This window comes from Lithobates pipiens, unplaced genomic scaffold, assembly GCF_037356315.1.
Source record: "Lithobates pipiens isolate NorthernLeopardFrog02 unplaced genomic scaffold, aLitPip1_a1.2 Scaffold_16, whole genome shotgun sequence".
NCBI lineage: Eukaryota > Metazoa > Chordata > Amphibia > Anura > Ranidae > Lithobates > Lithobates pipiens.
Window position 1 is genome coordinate 315,164,094 of NW_027507748.1, and position 25,204 is coordinate 315,189,297.

At 39.0% G+C, this 25,204-nt stretch overlaps 1 protein-coding gene across 1 annotated transcript in view; it reads right to left on the minus strand.

Annotated features, from left to right (window-relative positions):
* Nucleotides 1-1,970: 1,970 nt before the first annotated feature.
* LOC143982706 (cyclin-dependent kinase inhibitor 1-like) overlaps nucleotides 1,971-25,204 on the minus strand; it is a 37,202-nt gene continuing 13,968 nt past the window's right edge. Inside the window, exons 2-3 of the mRNA XM_077481652.1 lie at nucleotides 9,897-10,190; nucleotides 1,971-7,673 (exon numbers count right to left, since the gene is read on the minus strand). Of these exons, the coding sequence (XP_077337778.1) occupies nucleotides 7,612-7,673; nucleotides 9,897-10,185 (351 nt within the window). The 5' untranslated portion in view covers nucleotides 10,186-10,190 and the 3' untranslated portion in view covers nucleotides 1,971-7,611. The remainder of the gene's footprint in view (nucleotides 7,674-9,896; nucleotides 10,191-25,204) is intronic.

Genomic DNA, 25,204 nt, shown 5'->3' on the forward strand with positions numbered 1-25,204 from the left:
ATATACAGTAAATCCAAGGTACACTCAGCACTGAGATAAATAGAAGTATGTATTGATACTTGCCTTCTCTAGAGATGACGCTTGTGAAAATTTTGAAACATTGTGTTGCAGTGACAATGCAATAATCAAGTGCCCTCAAAAAGTATTCATATACCTTGAAATTTCCCACATTTTGTCATGTTACAACCAAAAACATAAATGTATTTTAATGGGATTTTATCTGATAGACCAACACAAAGTGGCACATAATTGTGAAGTGTAGGGCTCGGTTCACACAGTAGGCGGCACGACTTGCAGCGCCGCGACCTGCACACGATCAGCGGCGACTTGCAAAATGACTTCTGTATAGAAGTCAATGCAAGTCGCCTGAAGTCGCCGCAAAAGTAGTACAGGAACCTTTTTTCTAAGTCGGAGCGACATGAGTCGCTCCTATTAGAACGGTTCCATAGTACAGAACGGAGCGTGACTTGTCAGGCGGCGAAGTCGCCTGGACAAGTCGCCCCTGTGTGAACCGAGCCTAAGGACAATTATAAATGTTTTTTTTACAAATAACTATGTGAAAACTTTGTAGGACCACCTTTTGCTGCAATTAAATCTGCAAGTCTTTTGGGGTATGTCTCTATCAGCTGTGCATATCTAGAGATACCTGATTTTTGCCAGGTTTATAACTGGAAATTAGCCTCCAAAGATTAGACAATGGTCGTTCCAATCTTTTTTAAATTTCCCAGATTAACAAGAATAGTACATTAATGAAACAGTAAGAGCTGTTGTAGCACCAAACTTCCACTGGCTATAAGTGTCCTGGGTGTTGGTCAAGGACCCTGTCCTCGCTCTGCGTGTCCAAGCACAAAGACACAAACAGCGGTGCATGATGGGGTCACTTCTTTATAAAAGTTTTACTGAACTGTCCAAAGATTCCATAAATCTCCAGTTAAGCTTGGAAGGGTTAAATGTGTTAGAGTGGTGATGTTCAAGTGGGGACATCATTGTGTTTTCTGGATGGTTCAATAAAGCTTGTGGTTGATGGTTTGTTTAGGAATAGTAAATTATTCTTGCTTACAAATCGTTGTATCATAGAGCTCATAATGTAAAAAAGAAATCCTGTAAAATGGTTTTCCCTCTATAGCCATCCATGGCACATGTGTGTTCAGGTGTTACCCAAATTTGTCTCTAAACCTCCTTCTCCCATCTTGAGCATGCCCAAGCAGTATTTTTCCCTTGACCTTGTTCCTGTAGCACGAAACAGCTTTTATTGCTTCCTGTGACATCACCAGGCCATCACCCAAAACAACATCTTCCAAGAGCCCTTTCCCTATACATTTTGTATGGAAAGGGTCTTGGGAGTCATGGCAGCAGCATGTTTTGCTGAGAAAGAAATCAATATATACAGAGGAGAGGGCATAGAGAGAGTTATTTGGTCCAGCAAACGGGTGACAACGGTGCTTAGGAATGCAGTGTCAACCTTAACAGGGAGTTAGGGGCACACTGGATTTTTGGCAGATCAAAAGGTCTCGCATTTTCCCAAATTTAATACAGCCTAATGCTCTGTACGTCTACAGACTTGGAAGGTGCATGTTAAGTATAGCCAGATAAAAGGAATTCTGCACACAGAGCCAAATGTGAGTGCTATCTTTCAGCTTGGCACAATGTAAGCATGCATATTTCATACAGGAGAGGCTGCTGGGGAGCTAACAATCACTCTTAATAGTCAGCACTGTGGCAGATACTGTATAGCTGAAATTTTCCAGGTTCTGTGCCGAGCACAGAACCTGGAAGATTTCTGCACATTAACCACTGTGGTTCAGCACTGTCATCATGCTTATTTTTTTCCTCTCAGAAAATCAGGGTGTTCTTTGATTGGACTAGGAGGAGATCATAAAGTCACCACCTTGTTTTTGACAAAGAAATGACAATTTAATATTTGAACATTATTTTAAAAACAACATAATAAGTAACTCACAAGCAAGGTATGTACTTATAAGTGTTTCTTTATTATTAATAAATAGTTACAGTCATATTTGTTTTATGCAACACAAACCTCTACAGACCTATGTACAGAAAACAATTAGTGCTTACAATTTGGCTTACAAAGTGCATTATAGTAAACATAGACAACAGAAGTCTGCAGGAGCTGGGGAAAAATTGTACAGTATTTATTTATTTACCTTTTTTTTATACCACAAAGACCTGATTGCGATTTTGTATAATGAACTGCAGGCATGTCTTTAATACAACAGCGCAATGAGTATTATTATGTTAAATGATGTATCTGTGCAAGAGTATTGTAAAGCCAGGCATACACTAGTAGAATTCAAAATGTTATTAAAAGTTTTGTCTTTTTAAGAATGTTCATTTGATTTTCTAATCGTTAGTGGGTTCAAATCGACATTCGTTTTCAATTGTAGCAATGAGAAAATTCAAAGGAGCAAGAGGGAAGAATTTTTTTTTCTAACAGTGAATGTGATTTCTGTCACATAATAATACAGTATTTAAATAAATAGTCATTGTAAGGTTCATCTACTAGTCTATGGCCAACTTAACCCATTGCAAGCAATCACAATTATTTTTTAAAATGTATTAGTAGTCACCTTTGTAAATTTTCATTGGATTCACTGCAGTATTACTTTTTGGGTTTGCTTACAATTATATCAGCACATTATATATATATATATATATATATATATATATATATATATATATATACACACACACACACACACACACACACACACACACACACATTTAAAGAATACATTGATTGGTAAATATACATTTGCATTCCCTTTATGTTACACCATAGCAAAAGAAAACATCAGTAACCAAACTCCTGCATTTCCCATAGTTACAGCAAGCTCAGATAGCAATCTTTACTGTCACACTGCTTGTATGAACACAATATTTCAATTATAGCAGTAATACGACAACAAACTGTAAAAAAAAAAACAATAATAAAAACAATACACTTAAAGCAGATCTTGTTGGAAAATGTGAGGTCAACTTAACATATCAAGGTGCCTCCAAATCATATGAAGCAGCGTTAAAGCTAAAACATTAAAACCCATAGGAAAAAAAAGGAATAAAAAAAAAGGAATAAACTTTTTTACTCTATCCCTAGTATTATAGGGGGGTGAAAAGAGGTCCCCAGGAAGTCCAATTTCAGCATTTAGTGGGATCTTTCATGGGATCTTGGGTGAAAGTCCGACATAAAGTTACAACTATTCAATAATTTTTTTCTCTACGGGTATTTTTTTTTTTAATTTTGTTCATGGCGTTTTATTAAGCGCAAGGCACCCAGTGTACATCTTAATTTCAAAATATGAACTGACCAGGTTCTGTGCCATAAACGATATCAATAAAGTATCATTGCACACAAAAATAAAAAAAAATAATGGAGACTAACTAGTCCTCAACCCCCAACAAGTATTTCTTTAGCTTTAAAGAGGCCATTATTGATGGGGGAAGGGGTCAACATATGTTAACGGGACTTTGCATTTCCACTGTAAGGTTCATTTTAAATCATGGTATAGTCAAGCAGTATAGCAAAAGTCCACCTATATTAGCCAACTTGTTTTAGAGATCCTGGATGTCATTAAAAGTTTAAAAAAATGTATTGTAGGTATCCACGATGATAGTGCCCACTCTGTTCATTCATCTCTGGAAAGAAAGAAGCTGCACCAAACATCCTTACCAATGCTTCAGGTAAGACCTAGAGTTTTTTCTTGTTTTTATGTGTAACTCTGGCCCTGCTTTTAAACTGTACTAAAAGGGTTTGCTTTTAAAACTAGTCAACAAAAACTTAATTTAGCCATCACAGTCAGGGCTAGCGAAAGGATAAAGCCACTATTAAATAATACATAATAATAATAAATAATAAGGCTACATTATGAGCAATATCCCATTGGTATGCCCTAGGTTACCTTCCAATATCCATGGGAAAAATATCAAGTTTTCAATATTTATTTAAAACTCCCCACACTCCTCAATTTGTTAAGTTAATCCTGATCATCGAAAAAACATATTCTTGCTGTAATTTTAAGGCCTCATTTATACAATGGTGCTCTATAGTAGAGCAACAGCTGCCATTTGGAGAAGGAGGTGATCCTGCCGCCTCCTGAATGCCCTATTTATTTCTATTGAAATACTGTGCCATAAACGCAAGCTAAACATTTGGCTTGTGGTTGTGGTGCGCAACCACAGTGAGGTGTACTAAGAAGGCTTGGAGGTCAGGGGAGCGGTAAAACCACAGTTAAACCACCTGAGTAAATAAGGCTTAAAAGAGTATTTGTAAAAAAATGACAATTTGTTGGTTTCCACGTTCTTTGACCCATATTCTGGTACACCAGTGTTCACTGCTTATTTTATTAAGAGATGATATGCACTGCATGTTAACATTTTTAACATCCAAACTGGCATGCTTTATACCCTACCTTTGATCTACCTAAACCCCATTTCAGTGAAACCACAACCATCCTGCCATGTAAAGAGGGTTGGTAGATGGAGCTGATCTTTCTTGTACTAGTGCTTGACCCTCAGTTGGTGCTATAAATGTACAACAAACAGATTGTTTGCACCATTTATATATTTAGGGCACCTGATATGTTGTGCTAGTCATTGTCAAACTGTAATAAAAATGTGTTTAAAAGGCCTTTATACTGGAGGAGCTGCCTAAAGTCCATAAGGCATTGAATTATTTGCCAAGCTGTTCCATTTACTGAAAAAAAAACCAAATCATTCCCACAGTAGTACAGCCTCTCCCAGCCTATAGAACCTGACCAGCAAAGGGTCAGAGAACATGGCCACGCTTGGAGATACAATGATAAATGGTCACACTGTACAAGGCAGGAGAATTTTTCCATATCAACTATGATCCACTTTTGAAAAGACAATTTACCCAATGAAAGATAATTGGTGAATGAAGAGTGGTCAGTAAAGTGCAGTTGCAGTGCAGATCAGTAAAAGTAGACAAACTCAGACTATATTTAAACTTTACGTTTCCCATAAATAAACTGAAGGAATCGTGGAGATGAAGAAAAAAAGCATAGGCAACCCAAAGGAGTTAATGGATGGTGTCATATATGAGATCCAATAAAACAACTAGTACTTCGGTGTATGGAGTACAAGTTGCACTCCCCCTGCCTCCAGGGTAGCCAACCTTCTAAAAATGTTCTTACTGACAAGACATGACATGTGAAATTCCGAAACTGGCATATGGTCAAACTGTTTTACAGGCAGCCAATGCCCGTAATGGACATTTATGGACAATTAGAAAATTGGATGATTTTTACAAACTGTCAATAAATGTATAGGCTTGTGTCAACCCTGTCTGCCTCTCACAATTAAGTGATTGCTACTTGATCCACCAATAAGCACCCCCAGTATTGTCACGTAGGGGAGAGCATGCCTCGCCTTGTGCCAATTTCAACATTCAGAAAGTTGGATGTGCATGTGAATTTCAAGATGTTCCTATGGAGAATAAAGTTGTTTAAAAAATACTGGCCTTGTATGAAGAGGGGGGCACTGGTAAGGCAAGAGAAGGCACCTAACAGTACAAGCACTATAGGCTGGGAGCTACTTGACTTAAAACTGTACTATGGGGACTACGTTGACAGTAGCATTTCTTTTGAGCTAGGCAAAAATTCTAAATATAGTATTTGGCAAAACTGGAAAAGTCAGCATGTGGTACAGCCCTTAGTATTAAAATCACTAAAATATTTAAAAATATATATAAAACATTACTCAGAAATTTTAGCCCTTAGTAACTTCTTTCTATGTATATGCAATTTGTGTTCACAATTGCATAATAGCTTGCACAAACTAGGTATATAGACAGAACAACCTGTCTACATTCAGTCTAGTAGGTGCCTACACCTGCTCCCAATTACAAATTGTGCAATCAAGCAAGACAATTAAATAAGGTAATGGCAGCAAACAAGCAATAGCTGGGGATGTGTCATACAAGCAATGCAACAAATTATCTCCTACTTGAGAACTGACATAAAAAAAAAGTATGCAGATAAATTAACATATATTTTTATAAAATATTGCGCAGATATCTCCATTATTAAATAAAAACCCTTCCATAGTCGGAGATCTCTATATATTAAATATACACAAGAAAAAGCAGATTGTTCAACTGTACAATATTTATAAAGTTGTTTTTGGAATGAAACCAAAGTGTGTAATCTGAGGTTACATCATAAGCAGCTGGCCACGGTTTACATAAATGCTACCGCCTCTCCCTTCCAACATCTTATAATCCTTTGTATGATCCTTTGGGCACTTTATTAGGGAATAGAAATTGGGAGGTATTCTCAATCTTGTCTACCATGTAGTACAAAAGGAGTTTCTACCAAAAGTGGTATGTGCTGCAAGCTTATAATGTCAGCAATTTGCTGCTTATGTCACTTTTATCATTTCAGTTTACACATTGGTTTACTTTAAGTCACTGTTGATGCATCAACTTTTTTAAAGTGGATCTTTCATGGGTGGAAAATGAACCTTTAATACACCCAATTTTGCACTATAGCTGCAATAAAATTATTTTAAAAATATATACTTAATTTAAAAGGAAAAGGCATTCTCATTCCATGTCTGGCCAATTAATAGGCATTTCTGTCCCACGAACCCAGGGCTTCGTTTAACGTGTATAATGTCAAGCCCTTATAGTAATAACATCCTGTAAGGTAACCAGCATTAGCATAAGCAATGGGAGCGCTTGCTGGGCTACCACTGGTAGTCAATAAACATTTCCAACTTCTGATGATATCAGGACAGGTTCCTTTTTGGCCTGTAGCAGTAACCATAAGACTAAGCTTAATCCTATATTATGACTGTAGGTTCAGACAGTACAAGCACAAAGCAAAACGTCCTTAGCAGTTTTGTTTACCTACTCCTGGGTCTACCTAGCTCACTCATAATACCGGTTCTGGCCACAGGTTGGGCCAATATTTGTGGTCACATGCTATGTAGAACTGATTTCTATCTTAAAGTGTAAAATTTCTGCTACAGATGCCATTGGATAATCTTTGATAGTGACATCTGGGACATGGGACTGTCCAATAACAAACAAGTTAAGGAATGCCTTTGAAGTTCTACTTCAGACAATCGTTTTTTTAGTGGAATTATATATTACACAGTTCTATTATTGTGCTGCATTTGTGAAGCACATTAGATTTGTTTCAGAAAAGGTCCACTTTAAAATCCAACATCCCATTTTTATGTACATAAAACCAAATTTATGTTTTACATTTTACAGCTATGTTTTTTTGACTGCATGTCTCTATTGTTATGCAGTTGGCTTTGCAATATATACATGTATATGTGTTACATACCATACAATTATACACAGATGTTACATAAAGTCCCCGGGATCATAAGAAATCTTTCTTCATTTGTCCTCAAAAATTCAAATCTATAGCTAAAGCTAGGTCTTAGTATTGGCCAGAGTCTATATGAAGTGCATCGAAATATTTTGCTGAGCTCCAGTCCAGTCATGGTCTACCTGTATTCAAGTACATCCTACAAACATACATTTTTTCTCTGCAAATATATACTTTTGATTCCTTCTCTTGAGAAAGATGGCTCGGAAAGTAACTTGCATAACAACTGGAATCAGGCACATGACTGTTTCAGAGAAGGAACTGGAGAACAGTGACGCTTCACTTGAAAGAAATCTAAAAAGGAAGGAAAAAGGATGTGGAATCAATTAAAACATGTATTAAAAATAAATGTACACATTATATTTAAAATAGCAAACTCAACCTGCCTTACAGATTTTTGTATAATTGATTTAATTACCGTTGTAACCATATCTTAAAAATGACTATGACACACAGACAATACACTATTTTTTTTACAAACAAACATATATATATATACATATTTATATAAAATATACACACACACACACACACACACACACACACACACACACACACACACACACACACACACACACACATATATATATAAAATATTTTTTTATGACAATGCACTATTAATACTAACTAATTTTAGGGAAAGCATAGTGAATACCTCTCATGAGTGAACCACTTTTGTCTACTTGAGCACTTTAATATCAGTAAGGGCTTGTTTAGACAAAAACAGGGCATGTTTTTACCACACCCCTTGAGCTGCAAAGGCATGACTGAATGGGGTGGTACACATGCCATGACAGTGATGTTTTGCTTCATGGCAAAAATGATCCCCCTGTCTTGTTCGGCGGGCAGTACCGCTGCTCAACATGGCCCATTCAAGTGTATGGTGCCACGCTGCAAGTGTGTGCAATGCATGCTAGTGTGTCATTTACCGGGTTAAACCAGGTGGTAAAGATGTGACATATCATCTCTTCAATGCCTCTCAAGTGCCCCTGAAAAGCAAAAGGTGCGTATGTAGTTACTCTACTCTTTGTCAGATCACAAAGGTCCCTTAGGCAGGCTAACCTGTCTCCTGTCTGAGCTCAGGGCTGATAACTGATACTCTGTCTGGACTAAATTTGTCAGTCTTTGGCTTTCACTTTATTTCATGTAACCCTGACAGCTTCTTTGTTATATTATGGTTTTGTGAGTGTCCTTTATATCAGGCTGGTATTGGGATGGCCTTTGACATGAGTATTTATTCATCTAAAACAATTAGATGAATAAATACCGATCTTGGAATTATATCCGACAATATCCTGGTTTAGGCGCGCTTCTCCCTACATGTTTTCTCACAACTGATGTCACCGGGGGAATGTTTTTCTTTCACCTTGTTTTTACGGTGATTCGTTGCATTAATTATTAGCGCAGAAAAGACTTGTGTATATGTTTAAATGCTGGAATGCCCACTGACTTGTGGCAATGAAATGATAACGGACCTGTTAAAGAATCCACTGCCAAGGGTAAATTTGGAAACTTTCCAGTAAACACTCTTTTCATTCATGAAAGTACTGTATAAGTATGTTGAAGCTCTTCTACTGCTCATTCATAAAGGTGAATGGAGCTGTGCTGCCAATATAGTGGAGGTCAATGATTGTACCATGACTGGATCTTAAAACTGTCTGCCCATAATTACAAATCTTATGACAGGTAAAGGACTCCTCATATACTGTATATATTCCAAATTTGTATTAAGCTGCTTACCTGGCGAGTAGATATAAAAATGTCCTACCAAATGCCTAATGTAGGCCTGCAATTGATGCTTCTATAAAAAGCCCGGCAATCGTCCAAGCACGTGCGTCCCCAGCCATGCCTCCCGGGTAACCCAGTGACCAACTGTCCCATCCCCCATCATCTCTACTTCCTCTGCTTTCCATCTCATCATCATCCACACCACAATATCCATTCCTTCATTACTGCTTACTCCCTAATTAAGGAGAGGCGAACTTCCCCCTACTGACCCCACAAAGGGGAACACATTCATTCTTAGCCTAGACACCTAGCCACCACACCACCCAAAGTTGCCAGGCCTGCAACTCAATATATAACTTCACTGACCGCTTTCTTCATTCTCTTTTTTCCCTAGATGGCAATCATGCGGTATCAAATCATTGTTCTTGTCATGACACTTCACTTTTACTTGCCTGGCCTTCTGCTCCCCCTGCAAATAGTGCTCCCCTACACTCTGGCCTGTCCCTCAGCACACTCATTTCCAATGGAAGACATCAGAGGCATTCGACTGCCAGAGGGCAGGGGAGAGGAGGCTGTAGGGACCAGTCAATTTATGTGGAGGCTCAGGTAAGTAAACCTGATGTACGAGGTCCCCTAGATGTAGCTTCACTGCTAGGGAGGACTATTACTTTTCCTTGTTCAGCTTTTACATACAATAAAATATGTTTAAATTGGATGCATGCCACTATTAATAATGTCCTGGCATTTGACACTCCTTGTAAATTCTAAATTTGGTATATTCAGAATTACCTGTAATGAGCTTTTGCTTTCGTTTGCATGAATCTGATCCATTGGCTTCAATATGACAAAGAATATCGCCATTTATACAATCCACTTTCTCCCATTTGTAGTCCCCCTCAAGAGGGGTCTCGGTGACAAAGTTGAAGTTCCACCTTTGTCTGGCCTCCTCCGCAGTGCTGTTCAGTAGTGTTTCATAGTCTGCTCTGAGGCGCTCATGATCCACAGGCCCAAAGAGATTCCGGCAAACCTTTTCAGTGCTGCCATTAGACTGTGAGAGGATGAACCTGGCTGAATCCATGTTTTCTGCAAAATATAAAAAAATTCAATATATTTATTTAAATTAAAAAGGAAACCTATTACACAAATAAATACTATTACTAATACTAAACCTATAACTAAAATAAATACATTTTTTCATGTATACCATAATCTCATAAGCATTATCCAATGGAAAGGAATCATATAGTTGAAATGCACCACCACCAATCATCATTCTAAAACTGGGGATTACTAAATAAAACAGAAAAGTGTGCTGTACTGTGCCTTTGGATGGTTTGACAGTTTGGTTGAGAGCACAACCAATGTGACAAGTACATTCCCTGCACATGCTGGGAATGTGATTTTTTTTAACCACTTAACGACCACCCTCCGCAGTTCTACTGTGGCAGGTCGGCTCTCCTGTGCGAACCGCCATCATTGTATGTTGGCTCGGGCAGGCGTGCGCCCCTGCCGGCACACTCTCGTGCCCACTATGCCACTATGTGTGAGCGTGTCCACGGGTCGGGCGGACTAGATGTCTTCCGGTGGACCGCGATCACCTAATAAAGAGGCAGAATGGGGAATCTGCCTTTGTAAACAAGGGGACATATCAGAGATCTTCTGTTCCCTGTGATCGGGAACAGTGATCTTTGTCATGTCCCAGGTAGCCCATCCCCCCTACAGTTAGAACACACCGAGGGAACACAGTTAACCCCTTGATCGCCCCCTAGTGTTAACCCCTTCCCTGCCAGCGTAATTTTTATATTGATCAGTGCATTTTTATAGCACTGATCAATGTAATAATGTCACTGGTCCACAAAAAGTGAATTTTTGGGGTCAGATTTGTCCGCCCTAATGTCTCAGTCCTGCTAAAAATGGCAGATCGGTGCCATAACCAGTAGAAACAATTTTAAAAAAAGTCCCTAAATCTATCCCGTAGTTTGTAGACACAAACTTGTCCCGATACGACTTTTTTTAAGACCGAGTACAAGTACTGATATCTCTTTTCAAGTACTCAATGATACCGATTACCGATACTTTTTTTTTAATATCATGTGACAGTTTGACTGATGGGCACTGATAGGTGGCACTGACTGATGGCTAGCACTGATAGATGGCACTGATAGCAGCACTTATAAGTTGCACTGGTGGCTGGCACTGATAGATGGCACTGATAGGCGGCACTGACAGGTGGCTGGCACTGATAGATGGCACTGACAGGTGGGCAATGACAGATGGCACTGATAGGCGGCACTTACAGGCTCTGATAGATGGCACTTATGGGCAGGAATTGATGGGCACTGAACTGCAGCACTAATTGGCAATTTAAATTACATGAATGATGAGAGGAAAGGAAGGATTTTGCAATGCAATATGGCATACAGCATTGCAAGACCCTTCCTTGTCTCTCATCATTCATGTCATTTAACATTTATCATCTATAGTAACTATGTTGTGACACCTATCTTGGTACACCTTACACTCGGCTGCAGTAAGCCATCAGGGAGCATCTTGTTACACTCAGCCCAAACTATATGCTGGCTTACTGCAGCCGAGTGCAAGGTGTACCAATATGGGTGTTGTGATGATTACACTCCGACGGAGACATGGAACGTCACTTCCATTACCAAATGTGGCGGCTCCAGTCATCGTTTTGGATGGAATATGCAGTGGCGCACTGAATCCCTGCCCCGGGCAGCTTACCCCTAGTTCCACTGCTGCCAGACTGTTAACTTAATCTCCGCTCTGCACTCTCTACCCGCTGTCTTCTGGTTGCATCCCCAGGTATCCGATTAGGCATCGGGAGCATTTGTGTGAGTATAAGTACTCACACAAATGCTTGGTATCGGTCACGATACTAGTTTTGGTATCGGGACAACCCTAGCACAAACCAATCAATATACACCTATCGTGATTTTTTTTACCAAAAATATAAAGAACAATATATCAGCCTAAACTGATAAATAAATTATTCTTTTTTTATATATTTTTTGGATATGTATTATAGCAAAAAGTTAAAAAAATTATCTTTTTTTTTCCTCAATAATGTTGCCCTTTGTTTTTAGCGCAAAAAAATAAAAACTACAATTGATCAAATACCACCAAAAGAAAGCTCTACATGTGGGTAAAAAGGGACGTTAATTTTGTTTTAGTATAACGTCGCACGATTGTCAGTTAAAGTGACGCAGTGCCATATCTCAAAAAATGGTCATTAAGGGGGCAAATCCATCCGGTCCTTAAGTAGTTAAACTGTTAAATCAATGGGATTAGCTTTAACACTTGGCTGTCCTGACAGTCCTGTTTTTGACCCATGATTACTCTGATCAAAGATGGGCTGCAATGTATCTCTAGGGGTGGCTGGATGTAAGTGCATATTTGCATATATTGACCCCATCCGGGTCCTTTCAGGTGGATGCAGCTGAATGCAAACTTGGACCGAAGTTTGCATTCAGATTTACCATCCAGATGTGGGTGTATATAGGTGGGTGCACCTCCACTTACTGTATATCTGGCAACCCATAGAGGTTACACAGGTCTATTTTATCTCCATCACAAGATGGAGATAAAATTGGAATAGGCAAGACAAGTTTCCGTTCTAAGCAGACACATCAGGGGATCAGTCCTGGTTCCCCTGTGAGATAAAAAAGAGGGTGTCCCTGTAAAAGGGGTCATATACAGTAGGGTTGCTCCGATACTAGTATCGGTATTGGTGCCAATACCGAGTATTTTTATCGGTACTCATGAAAATGCACCAATACCTGAAACAGATGCTTTCAGACTTGGCTCTTTGAGCTGTCAGTGGGTCTCCCTAATGTTAAATAAGTCCGGTAATTGGAGCTGTCAAAAAAATAAAAAAATAAAAGCAGCCAGCAATGTTTATTAACAACATTGCTCAGCCCTGAAACACTAAAATAAAAAGAAATATTGTTTATTTTTGTATATTTCTGTTTCTTCATCTACAGATCAAAGTGATGAACAAATGATCCTCTGTTTAACCCCTTAATAACCCTTAATTTACTCTAATCAGCCTTAATTAACTCCCTATTTTCCTCCATTTAATCATTAGTTTCCTGGTTTTGTTTTCTTTTGTTCATGTCTATTTTATAACCGATAAACAATTAAAACTCATCTTTTGTTTGCTTTGTTAGTGAATATTATTTTTTTTTCCATAAAATGTTGTCAGTAAATATTTTTACACATATATATTAACCTATATTTACACATTTCACATTGAAAAAGCGCTAAATTTAAAAAAAAAATCAGTTTATTTCATTTGTAAATAACTTTTCAATGCTTTGTACCATTTCTGCCAGCTGAAGTTACGGTAGGTATCGGTAATTGGTATCGGAGAGTACTAAAAAAAAAAATATCGGTATCGGTACTTGTATTTGTAAAAAAAAAATGGTCTCGGTGCATCCCTAATATACAGTATGTGTTCACATATAAACATAAACCTGATCAATTCATAACATAATAAAAAATGGTTTGCTTATTGTCACATTGACACATTTCTTGCAACCTGCTCGCTTGTGACATGTATCAAGCTTCCATTTCCTGCCCACAGACAGAGCAGTTCTACGTATAGAAGGCCAGCCTAGCAGTCGGATGAATAGACAGCTCTCACAACATAAATACTGACAAGCGCTCTGTTCCCTGTAGAGGAATCACACATTATAAATAGCTTTGTTCTCTGGATCATATTACTGCAGTTCCCACCCAGTACAGTCCTCTGCTGACATCATTGCCGAGTGAGTCAGCCATGTCCCGGCTTGCTCAAACATGCACCTTGCCCTGGTAATTGGAGGAACATGTCAGTACATGCACACACACTTCAATCCTCTATTCAGAACTGGATTCTTACAGGATTACCATCTAGAATGACAGCAGGCGACAACCTTTGACAGGCAGTATGCTGCTAATTACAGTTAATACAGACACACTTGCTGTCTAGGCCATAGCTACAAACCCCATGTGAAATGGGACCCAAGAACCTGGAATATCTCATTATTGACACACGCCTGAGATTAGGAAAACGTCTTCTAGCTCACACGAGCCTGCACAGTAAAACGCAGCGTTATACCAGCAGATCTGGCAGTATGGAGCAGTGTGATACGCATTTCACTGCTTGTTTTTTTCTTTTGGTTGAGGTGTCACATAATGATACTTCATTCATACAGGAGAAAGATGGAATAGCACAGTGTTTCTCAACTCAAGGCGCCCCAACAGGTCATGTTTTCAGGCTCTCCCTTATTTTGCACAGGTGACTTGATCAGTTTCACTGCCTTAGTAATTACCACAGCTGTGTTATCTGAGGGAAATCCTGAAAACATGACCTGTCGGGGTGCCTTTCAGACTGGAGTTGAAAAACACTGGAATAGCACACTAAAAGCCACTCAACTTCTACGATTAAAGTAGTTGTAATGGCTCAAGGTAAACACTTCTGTTTTCAGCAGCTCCCTCAGCCCCACACCCCCCCCCCCCCCCCCAATTTTTTTTTTTTTACCTGTGCCCCTTCCTGATCCAGCAATGTGCATGGGAACCTCAGTTCTCCCAGGTCTCTCCCCCCTCATTGGCTGGGCGAGCAGCGGTATCCACTGGCTCCCGTTAGTGTCAATCAAAGCCAGGGAGCCAATGAGGAGAGAGTGGGGTCGGGCCACACTCAGTGTGTGAATGGACACGCAGAACTGTGGGAGCAAGCCTGCTTGGGTGCCCCCATAGCAAGCTGTTTGTTGTGTGGGCACTTGGCAGGAGCCAGGAGACCCAAGAAAAGGGGGATCGGGGCTAAGTATAACAGGTTTGTTGGTTAAAAAACAAAAGCACACAAGCCTTTAATATCACATTAAGCCCATGACTGGTGAAATGAATTAAAGCAGTCGATATCCTTATTTTAAATTTTTTACCTACAGGTAAGCCTATAAATAAGGCTTAACTGTAGGTAAAATGAATATCTTCTAAATCTGTACAGTTTAGGAGATATTCACTTTGCATGAAGCCGCTGACGTCAGCGACGCATGCGCTGTGAAGGCCCGGCGGGAGTAAAGTAATTGCGGCTCCGGCCACTCACAACGCCAGAGCCGCAAACCCTGAAAAGAAATGCAGAGGGCAAAATGTCAGCTTCCTGGTCATGGACCGGGCTTGCGATACGGGGACCTTGTTCTAAGGCAAGTATTTCATAATGAGCTAGTATGTGGTGCAGGATAATGTAAACTCTCATGTATGCACACAGGAGTTAATTCATCACAGCATCCAGCAGATACCAGGGTTGTACACTGAAATGTTCAAAAGAGGTAAGTCCCATACACACTATCAGATTTTCTGCTGATTTTTTCCTCCAGATTTACAGAAACCATATAATATGAGGTCAAACCTTAGGAGTTTCAATTTGTATGCAATCAGGCAGGTCCTTACACTACATGGTTTCAGTAAATCTGAAGACAAAAATTCAGCAGAAAATCTGATATTGTGTATGGGGCTTAAAGCGGAGGTCCACCCTAAAGTGGAGCTTCCGCTCATTGGAACCCTCCCCCCCTCCGGCGCCACAATTGGCACCTTTCAGGGGGGAGGGGGGTGCAGGTACCTGTACAGTACAGGTATCTGCACCCACTTCCGGCATAGATATCTGCAGAATATACGCCCCTTTCCGCAGATATCTACGCCCCATTCCGAAGGTCCCCCGCTGTCTGCTGGGAAACACACGGATCCCAGAGACAGCGGGGACCATCCTTATTGTGCAGCGCGACTCGCGCATGCGCAGTAGGGAACCGGGAAATGAAGCCGCAAGGCTCCACTTCCTGATTCCCATAGCCAAGATGGCGGCGGCAGCACCCGAGAGACGATCGAGAGATCGGCTTCGGGTGCCGACATCGCGGGCGCCCTGGGCGGGTAAGTGTCATTATTTTAAAAGTCAACAGCTGCAGTATTTGTAGCAGCTGTTTTTTTTTTTTTTTTTTTAAACGGCGGACTCCTGCTGAAGGCTGGGTTCACACCGCTGCGATGCGGGAACGCCGCGAATCCGCGGCGTTTTCCCGCATCGCACGACTCCCGCCGGCAGTTCACACTGCCCTATGCGAACGGCTGGGAGTGTCAATGATATGTTAATGACACCCCCAGATCCGATCGCATATCGCAGTGCGATCTGCCGACTCGCACAAGAATCGGATCGCATGGTGTGAACGCCCATGCGATCCGATTCTGTTGCGGACGAAAAAAAGGGTCCCGTGCGAGTTTGCTGCGGGACCGCTGCGAGTTCAGCCATACTATCTGTATGGCTGAACTTGCAGCGCTACGGAGATCGGATGTGATTTGCGGTGCGAATCACATCCGGATCTCCCCCCGCAGCAGTGTGAACCCAGCCTTAAGGTAACAACCCTTTGCTGAAGATAAGACATAGGGAGTGATTTACTAAGACTGAAGTGTGCAAAATCTGGTGCATAGAAACCAATTAGCTTACTTTTTTTGTTAAAGCTTAATTGAACAATCTGAAGTGAGAAGCTGATTGGCTACCATACGCAGCTGCACCAGATTAATACCGCTTTAATATCCATGGTTGTTTAATGTAATAGTGGTAAATAATAAATAACAATACATCAGATATGGACTTATGCCCCCAGAACTCCATCCGTGTGTCATAAATCGTATACAGTATCTGAAGTTTTATTTACTTCTATGGTAACCAAACAGTGGGAAGCTATGGAAAATCCCACTAATGTCTGTGATAAGTCGGAATGTTCTGCACCATTAGTGATGTCAACATGGCAACATTGAGCCCCTTGTGTTTAAACGGAAAAAGGAAATGAAAACACTGTATACAGTTTCAAAGATAAATACATGCATGACGGTTATATTGGCTGGCACTAATTATATACTGTAATTAACTAATTTACTTAAATATGCAGGTATAAGATGTGTTCGAAGCCCAGTTTTTACTGCCAACATAATTAGTGCTAGTACAGCTGAACTTCAAAATGTACGTATATTATGTTGTATCAATTTTAATACAAAAATAGTTTTTTTCTTGTACTCAAAATAGTTTTCACCAGCATGTCACCATTTGAAAAATATTACTATGAACTAGGGGCAAAAACAAAAATGACAAATATGGTTCAGTAAGTCAGGAGTATTATTAACACAGCAGTTTTTTTTTTCGGAGCCCCCAAAGGCTATGTTTCCACAATTGCGACCTGAAAGTTGCGTGATTTTGCTGCATTTTTTTCCCCCTGATTTTTCCACGATGTAAAACAATGCCTGTATATTCTGGAGGTCTATGAACCTCAAGTCGCTTCAAAGTGATACCAAAGTAGTACAGGGATTACTTTGAAGTCACTGCGATTATGAATGGTACACATTGGAAATCATGGGGTACGACTTGTCATGTGACTTTACAGTCCCAAGTCGCACAAGTGGAAACTTAGCCTTAACCACTTCCAGCCCAATCCCGTCATATGAAGTCATTGACTTTGAGTGGGGATATCTGAATGATGCCTGCAGCTGCAGGCATCATTCAGATATCATTCCTTTCTGCTAGCGATTCTGCGTACTGTAAGAACAATCATAGCGGCAATTCAGCCGATTGAACGTTCTTACAGGCGGTGGGAGGGGCTCGCCCATTTGATCGGCGAACTGGAGAAAGAATCCACCACCGCATGTTGATCATAGAGCTTTCCGGTGACCAGATTGTCCCCAGTCCTCTCTATGACCTTCAGAGGCCCGGGCGTAACGTTATGAATTACGTGCCTGGACAGTGGAAGTAAACAAAGCCGAGAACTGGAAAGAAAGAGATCATTCTTTTTTTCTTTTTATCTCAATCTTTCCAGCCTGGGGGAGAGATGTGGGGTCTTTTAGACCCCACATCTTTCCATAAAAAGGACCTGTCATGCACCATTTCCATTACAAAGGATGCTTACATTCCTTCTAATAATAGGAAAATAAGTGATTAAAATTTTTTTTTAAGAGAAAGTGTAAAAATAAAAGAATAAAAAGTAAAATAAACTATATAAATATTTTTTTTAAAGCACCCCCGTCCCAACGCACAGAAGCGAACACACAGCCCTGCCCGCATATGAAAACGGCGTTTAAATCACACATGTGAGGTATCGCAGAGAGCAACAATTCTAGCACTAGACCTCCTCTGTAACTCTAAATTTCACACAATAGGCCAGCCATACATGCCCCATATTGCAGCAGATTCCTGCAGAATTCAAACTCAACAGCATCCGGCTCAACAAAAATCTATTTAAAAATTGTTATCTGTGAGGCTTCATAAGGGACCTTCATAAGGGGTAACCTCTCCTGAACGATTTAACTTGACAGGTAGAAACCGGCGCCTAAAACTACAGTCAGTGGGTGTTCAGACAGCCGCAGCTGTCCCAGCTGCTTGAATACAACAGCTGGTAGATGAGGTTCATCCATCCACGAGCATGCACTGGGTGAGACAAATCTAAGCATGTATGGCTTTCATAGTCTATGTTGCTAAACTGAGTTTTGCTCGGGCTGTGTACACAAAGCTTACTTTCTAGTATCATATTGCCCTGGCTGTAAACCTGTGCTAAGAAAATGACAGAGGCTACTATTCCTTCTGGAAATAACAGTTGCCTGGCTATCATGCTGATTAAATCATTTATTGTCTGCATCAATGACCTGGAACAATTATGCAGCCAGTCAGAGCGAAGCCAGAAATGCAGATCTCTAAACTTGTTCCTAATCAGTAACTGAAACCATTAGATTAGCCTTCCAGTGAGATGGACATCTTCAGAAGGAGAGGATCAGACTTCTGATATTTTATACAGAGATCTGTGAGAAGAAAGATTGCTGACATCACAGGCCGTTGCGCCAGAGCTTAGTAAGTTAGACGAGGGCTTCACTTTGCAAAGAATACTTAATTGCATTGAAGGGGAACAAAACTGCATTTTGCTTACGAATGATTGGATGATGGAAGTCAGCAGAGCTTCCCCTAATTTACTAAGCTCTGCAGCAACTGCACTTGCAGAGTGTAATTGCACTTGCAAAGTCTATTTGCCTTTATTAAATCAACTCCATGGAATGCAATGAGAGCACTAGACAAGCGTCCAAGAGTCTAAGGTAATTTGACAATAAAATTCATTTATAGCAGAATAGAGCCAATGCGTTTCGGGGGGCCATAAAACAAGTACAAATATGAAGATCTTAAATCTAAAAATAAAAGCTCAAATAATGATAGCACAAATAAAAATAGTGAATATAAAATAATTAAGAAATACAAGCTCATATATCTATCTATGTCTCTATCTATTTTTTATCTACCTCTAGATATCTATCTATCTCTAGATATCTATCTATCGATCTATCTATCTCTAGATATCTATCTATATCTCTAGATATCTATCGATCTATCTATCTATCTATCTCTATATCTCTAGATATCGATAGATATATCGATATCTAGAGAGAGATAGATATATCGATATCTAGAGAGAGATATATCTATCTCTCTCTAGATATCAATATATCCATCTATCACTAGATATCGATCTATCTATCACTAGATATTGATCTATCTATCTATCTATGTATCTATCTCTAGATATTGATATATCTATCTCTCTCTAGATATCGATATATCCATCTATCACTAGATATCGATCTATCTATCACTAGATATTGATCTATCTATCTATCTCTAGATCTCTATATATCTATCTCTAGATATCTATCTATGTATCTATCTCTAGATATTGATATATCTATCTCTCTCTAGGTATCAATATATCTATCACTATATATCGATCTATCTATCTATCACTAGATATCGATCTATCTATCTATCACTAGATATCGATCTATCTATCACTAGATATTGATCTATCTATCTATCTCTAGATCTCTATATATCTATCTCTAGATATCTATCTATGTATCTATCTCTAGATATTGATATATCTATCTCTCTCTAGGTATCAATATATCTATCACTAGATATCGATCTATCTATCTATCACTAGATATCGATCTATCTATCTATCACTAGATATCGATCTATCTATCACTAGATTTTGATCTATCTATCTATCTCTAGATCTCTATATATCTATCTCTAGATATCTATCTATGTATCTATCTCTAGATATTGATATATCTATCTCTCTCTAGGTATCAATATATCTATCACTAGATATCGATCTATCTATCTATCACTAGATATCGATCTATCTATCTATCACTAGATATCGATCTATCTATCTATCACTAGATATCGATCTATCTATCTATCACTAGATAGCGATCTATCTATCTATCACTAGATAGCGATCTATCTATCTATCACTAGATATCGATCTATCTATCTATCTCTAGATATCGATCTATCTATCTATCTCTAGATATCGATCTATCTATCTATCCTTAGATATCTATTTCTATACTGACAATATTGTCATTTGTATAATACAAGGTTCATTGTAAAAGGGAAAATACAGCTATTCATGGTTTTAGACCTATGCACACATATTACCAGAATTAATAATGTAAAAAAAAAAAGAAAAAAAAAAAAGCATGTTCACTAAATGTGGCTTTCAAAACTTCTGTGGCTTTATTCCAAAGAAGTTAGCAGGATGTTACTATAGGGGTGAAGAATACTACAGCTGTGCGGTCACTGAGTTCATAGCACTCAAGCACCTCTGCTGCCCTTCCCTATTTACTGTCACGTTATGCTGTGTACATAGTAAGGCAGCACTTTCATCCTTCCACATTCCTTTCTAGCAGATTTGTAAAAAGATAAAAAATAAAAATAAAAAAAGGAGAAAAAAATAAAATAAATAAAATAAAAATAAAAAAAATCGAACCACTTACATAAATGTGGATTTTGAAACAAAACCTGACTCAGACATATGATCATGGTAAATGGCTTGCATAGTTACCTAGTTACATAGTTAGTAAGGTTGATCATGACTCTGGCTTGACCCATATATATACATGTAGAAAACTAACCTCAGGAAATAAAGACACAGAGGGGATTATTTACTAAAGGAAAATCCACTTTGCACTGCAAGTATACTTGGAAGTAAAGTCGCTGTAGATCCGAGGGGGACATGCAAGGAAAATAAAAAACAGCATTTTAGCTTGTAAATGATTGGATGATAAAATCAGCAGAGCTTCCCCTCATTTCAGATCTACCCCTTAGATTTAGAGTGAGTGCACTTGAAAGTGCACTTGCAGTGCAAAGTGGATTTGCATTTTGTAAATAACTCCCAGAGCCCTTTCTACAAGTGAAGATAAAAAAATAAAAATAAAAAAAACACATTAGCAGTTGCAGTTTCTTGTTTTGTCCACAAGATGGCAATACATAGAAACACAAAAAAAGCTACTTATATATAAAAAGTATGTTTTACATGGTACATAATTTGCCAGTTTCTATTTTCCAGTCTCTGCAACACTTGCTATCATTACCATCTGCATTTTGAAAAAGAAAATATCATACAATGTGTTTTCTTTAGAAAAGGCTTTTCATTCCTTCAGTTCTTCCAGAGTTGCTCCACCTGTTTTCCCCATAATTACAGAATTTCTACCACTGTAAAGCTACCCGCAATCTGTTATTTACATTAGAGGAAAGACTACGGGAACTTTCCTGACAGTGCTCAAATTATTTTCTTTTCCTGTTTTTAAAATTTTTTCCAAAGGGTTTTTTTTTACTGCCTGCTTTTTTTTTCTTACCTAGAGATGTTCTGCAGCCAATTTATTTTGAATGGGTTGCTAACACGGAAAAGCAGTACATTGTGTGGTGTGAATGGTCCGTACAGAATCAACCCTATACTGATACTCAAGCTGTCATGCTCCCATAGTTCCAGTAATTAAAAAAAAATTTACTTGGGGAGCTAGCCTTACACACATGGTTCCATATTATTCAGCCCATAGGTAGTAAGTAGTTTATGCACTTTCATCATAAATTGCACATTATATGGAGCTTAAAGGTAATGCCCCTAGATTGTGTGCAAAATGCACCTGAAACTTATTTTTGGGAAAAATACACTTTAATAAATTCATAAAAAAACTAAACAGTAAAGTTAGCCCAATTTTTTGTATAGTATGAAAAATTAGGTTACGCCGTGAGAACCGTGACCTTTATTCCAAGCAAAAAATAAATAAATATATATATATATATATATATATATATATATATATATATATATATATATATATATATATACTGTATTTGCTGGCGTATAAGACTACCTTTTACACTTAAAAAAAATGCCCAAAAATTGGGGGTCGTCTTATACACCGGGTATACAGGTATACAATGCTGCCCGATGGATGTCAGCCCCCAAATGTCTGCTAATACTGTATGTGGCTTCAGCAACAAACAGTATACTCCGTTGAGCCAATCCCGGCGAGCGATGTATTCTATTAATGAATACAGAGCCTGCTTGGATTGGAGTAACAACCACTGCCAATCCGAGCAGGCTACATAGAGTAGCCTGCTCAGATTGGCTTTGAGAGAGAGAGAGAGAGGCAAGGGCTGATGATGCTACAGCCTCTGCCAATCCAAGCAGGCGTTGTATTCATTAAAATAATACACCGCTCACCATACTTCCCTGGGTAAATCCATTCACTGATCTCCTACTACTATACATCCTGCTATTTGCCTTTGAGGTCTGAGGCACCCAAGAGGGACAGGTAAATCTGGGACATATGACAGGGGGGTTATTAAATGCATTTTGGTGGACAATTCCCATAGAATGTAACCCAAAAGTGGTATAGGTTTGGTTAGTGAAAAATTCTACTTTCCAGAGTTGTGGCATTCAATAGATCTCTGTTTGTGTTATTATTGTTTGATTTACTTTATGACATAACACAGCATGGCGGATGAGTAGTTGGCATTCTTGCTTTGTATTTTTTAATCGTTCTAATGTTTTTTTTAAATGGTGTTGCCTCAGAAGGGGGGTAGTCTTATACCGCGAGTATTGCCCAAAACCTATGTTTTCACTTGAAAAATAGGGGGTCGTCTTATACGCCCAGTCGTCTTATACGCCGGCAAATACGGTATATATATATATTGTGATTCTCATTTTAGCCAGAATCGGCCAGCTCTAAGACTCACCTATAGGAAAAAGTAATGTGTGGGAGTTTACTCCCACTTTAACTGTATTCTAGTTATTGATCATATATGAGGTGTGTATATTGCCACTCATATCGATTCATTTTTGCAGATCGAGCACCGGAGAGGTTATGGCTACTTCTCACCATTCACGCCTACTTCTCCCCATTCACGCCTAATTCCCACCATTCACGCCCACTTCTCACCATTCACGCCCACTTCTCACTATTCACGCCTACTTCTCACCATTCACGCCTAATTCACACCATTCACGCCCACTTCTCACCATTCACGCCTACTTCACACCATTCACGCCTACTTCACACCATTCACGCCTACTTCACACCATTCACGCCTACTTCTCACCATTCACGCCTACTTCTCACCATTCACCCCTACTTCTCACCATTCACCCCTACTTTACACCATTCACCCCTACTTTACACCATTCACCCCTACTTCACACCAGTGCTGCCTGAATCTCTCCAATATATTTTGCTGTATTTATAGCCTGGTTTTTGCCAGGCGGCCAGAGTAAGAAGTGGTATATGGCATTTATGCTATATCGCAAAAAAAACTAGGAGCTGACGGGGAATACGTGGTGCTGTTGTTTGGAATGAGCGGGTCAAATATTTAGGAAAGGGTCTAACATTTGAGGCACCAAAATGTGTGTTGGCCTGTGTAGAGAGGACAAAAAAAAAAAACACAGCAAGCTGACATTTAAAACGCACAATTTTCCCAGCAATTGTTTAAGTTGGTGACAGGGCCTCTTTAAAATACGTTTTAGCTAGCCAGCACTGTGTAAATAAATACTACTCTAAATGATTTTACAGGTCCGGATTTGTGTAATATCACAGATATTACTGTTTCTGTGCTACTGGGATTATATGAGTTTGCAACCCACAACTATACGGTTGTGCCAGCAGGAGGAGGGCCCTATACTTACAAGGAAACAGAAATGAAAACAGATATATGAAACTTGTCATACAAATAGGAATTTCCCATGTGGTAAGCCATGTAAACTCCCTTTACTAAGGAAAAGGATCTCCACCCATAACAGATAGAAATGCGAAATCCTAGGCACCAACTGAAACTTGTTTACAACATATCCTATGTTCTTATCTTCATTTTAACCTTGGACTCCAGACACTTTCTACTGCTACTAAGGGAACACTATACTGTATCATGTTATACAAGTTTAATGGCATACTAAACGTCAATAAGGTTGGTTATTTTTGCACAGTGCTATCTATATTGCTTTCCCCAGTTTATGTCACAAAGTTTATGAACACTGTCCTGATTTGACATTTGACGATCATCAGAAAACTGATGACATCCCCTATAAGATAGGCTGACCACTTTAAAGGGAAATTTGTCTTTTTTTATATGAGGGACTGACCATATTTCAATCAACATGTGGACTCCTCTGCTGGACAGAAACTGTTTAAATTGACTTCTGTCAAAGGGACAAATTGCAATATCCTTCATCGATCTGTGGCTGCTGCTACGGATCAGTGTATTTTTATAGTGGAAAGTGCCACTGTCAGAATACACTTGGGTTCATTTACTAAAAGAATGTGCATTTTGCAAAGTGCATTTGCTTCAGAGCTTAGTAAATGAGCAGAAACTCTGCTGACTTCCATCATCCAATCATGAGCAAGCAAAAAAATGCGCTTTTTTAAATTATTTTCCCTTGCACATGATTGTGTATTCTTTGCACTAAGCAACTGCACTTGCAGAGTATGATATAAAGATTGATCAGCGCAACTTATTAACAGCTGTGTATATCTTAAAATGAATGTGTAAATATTGCTCTATAAATATTGCTGTGCAAACAAATAACCATGTGCAGCTTCAATAAACATTGATATACTAGTAATCCTGTATGGGTAAATTTGCGTAAACGCAGTGCAATAATAAATCCTATATATAAGGTTAATAATTGCTATTCTCAGTATATGAGTAATAAATAATCAATTCCATATAATCA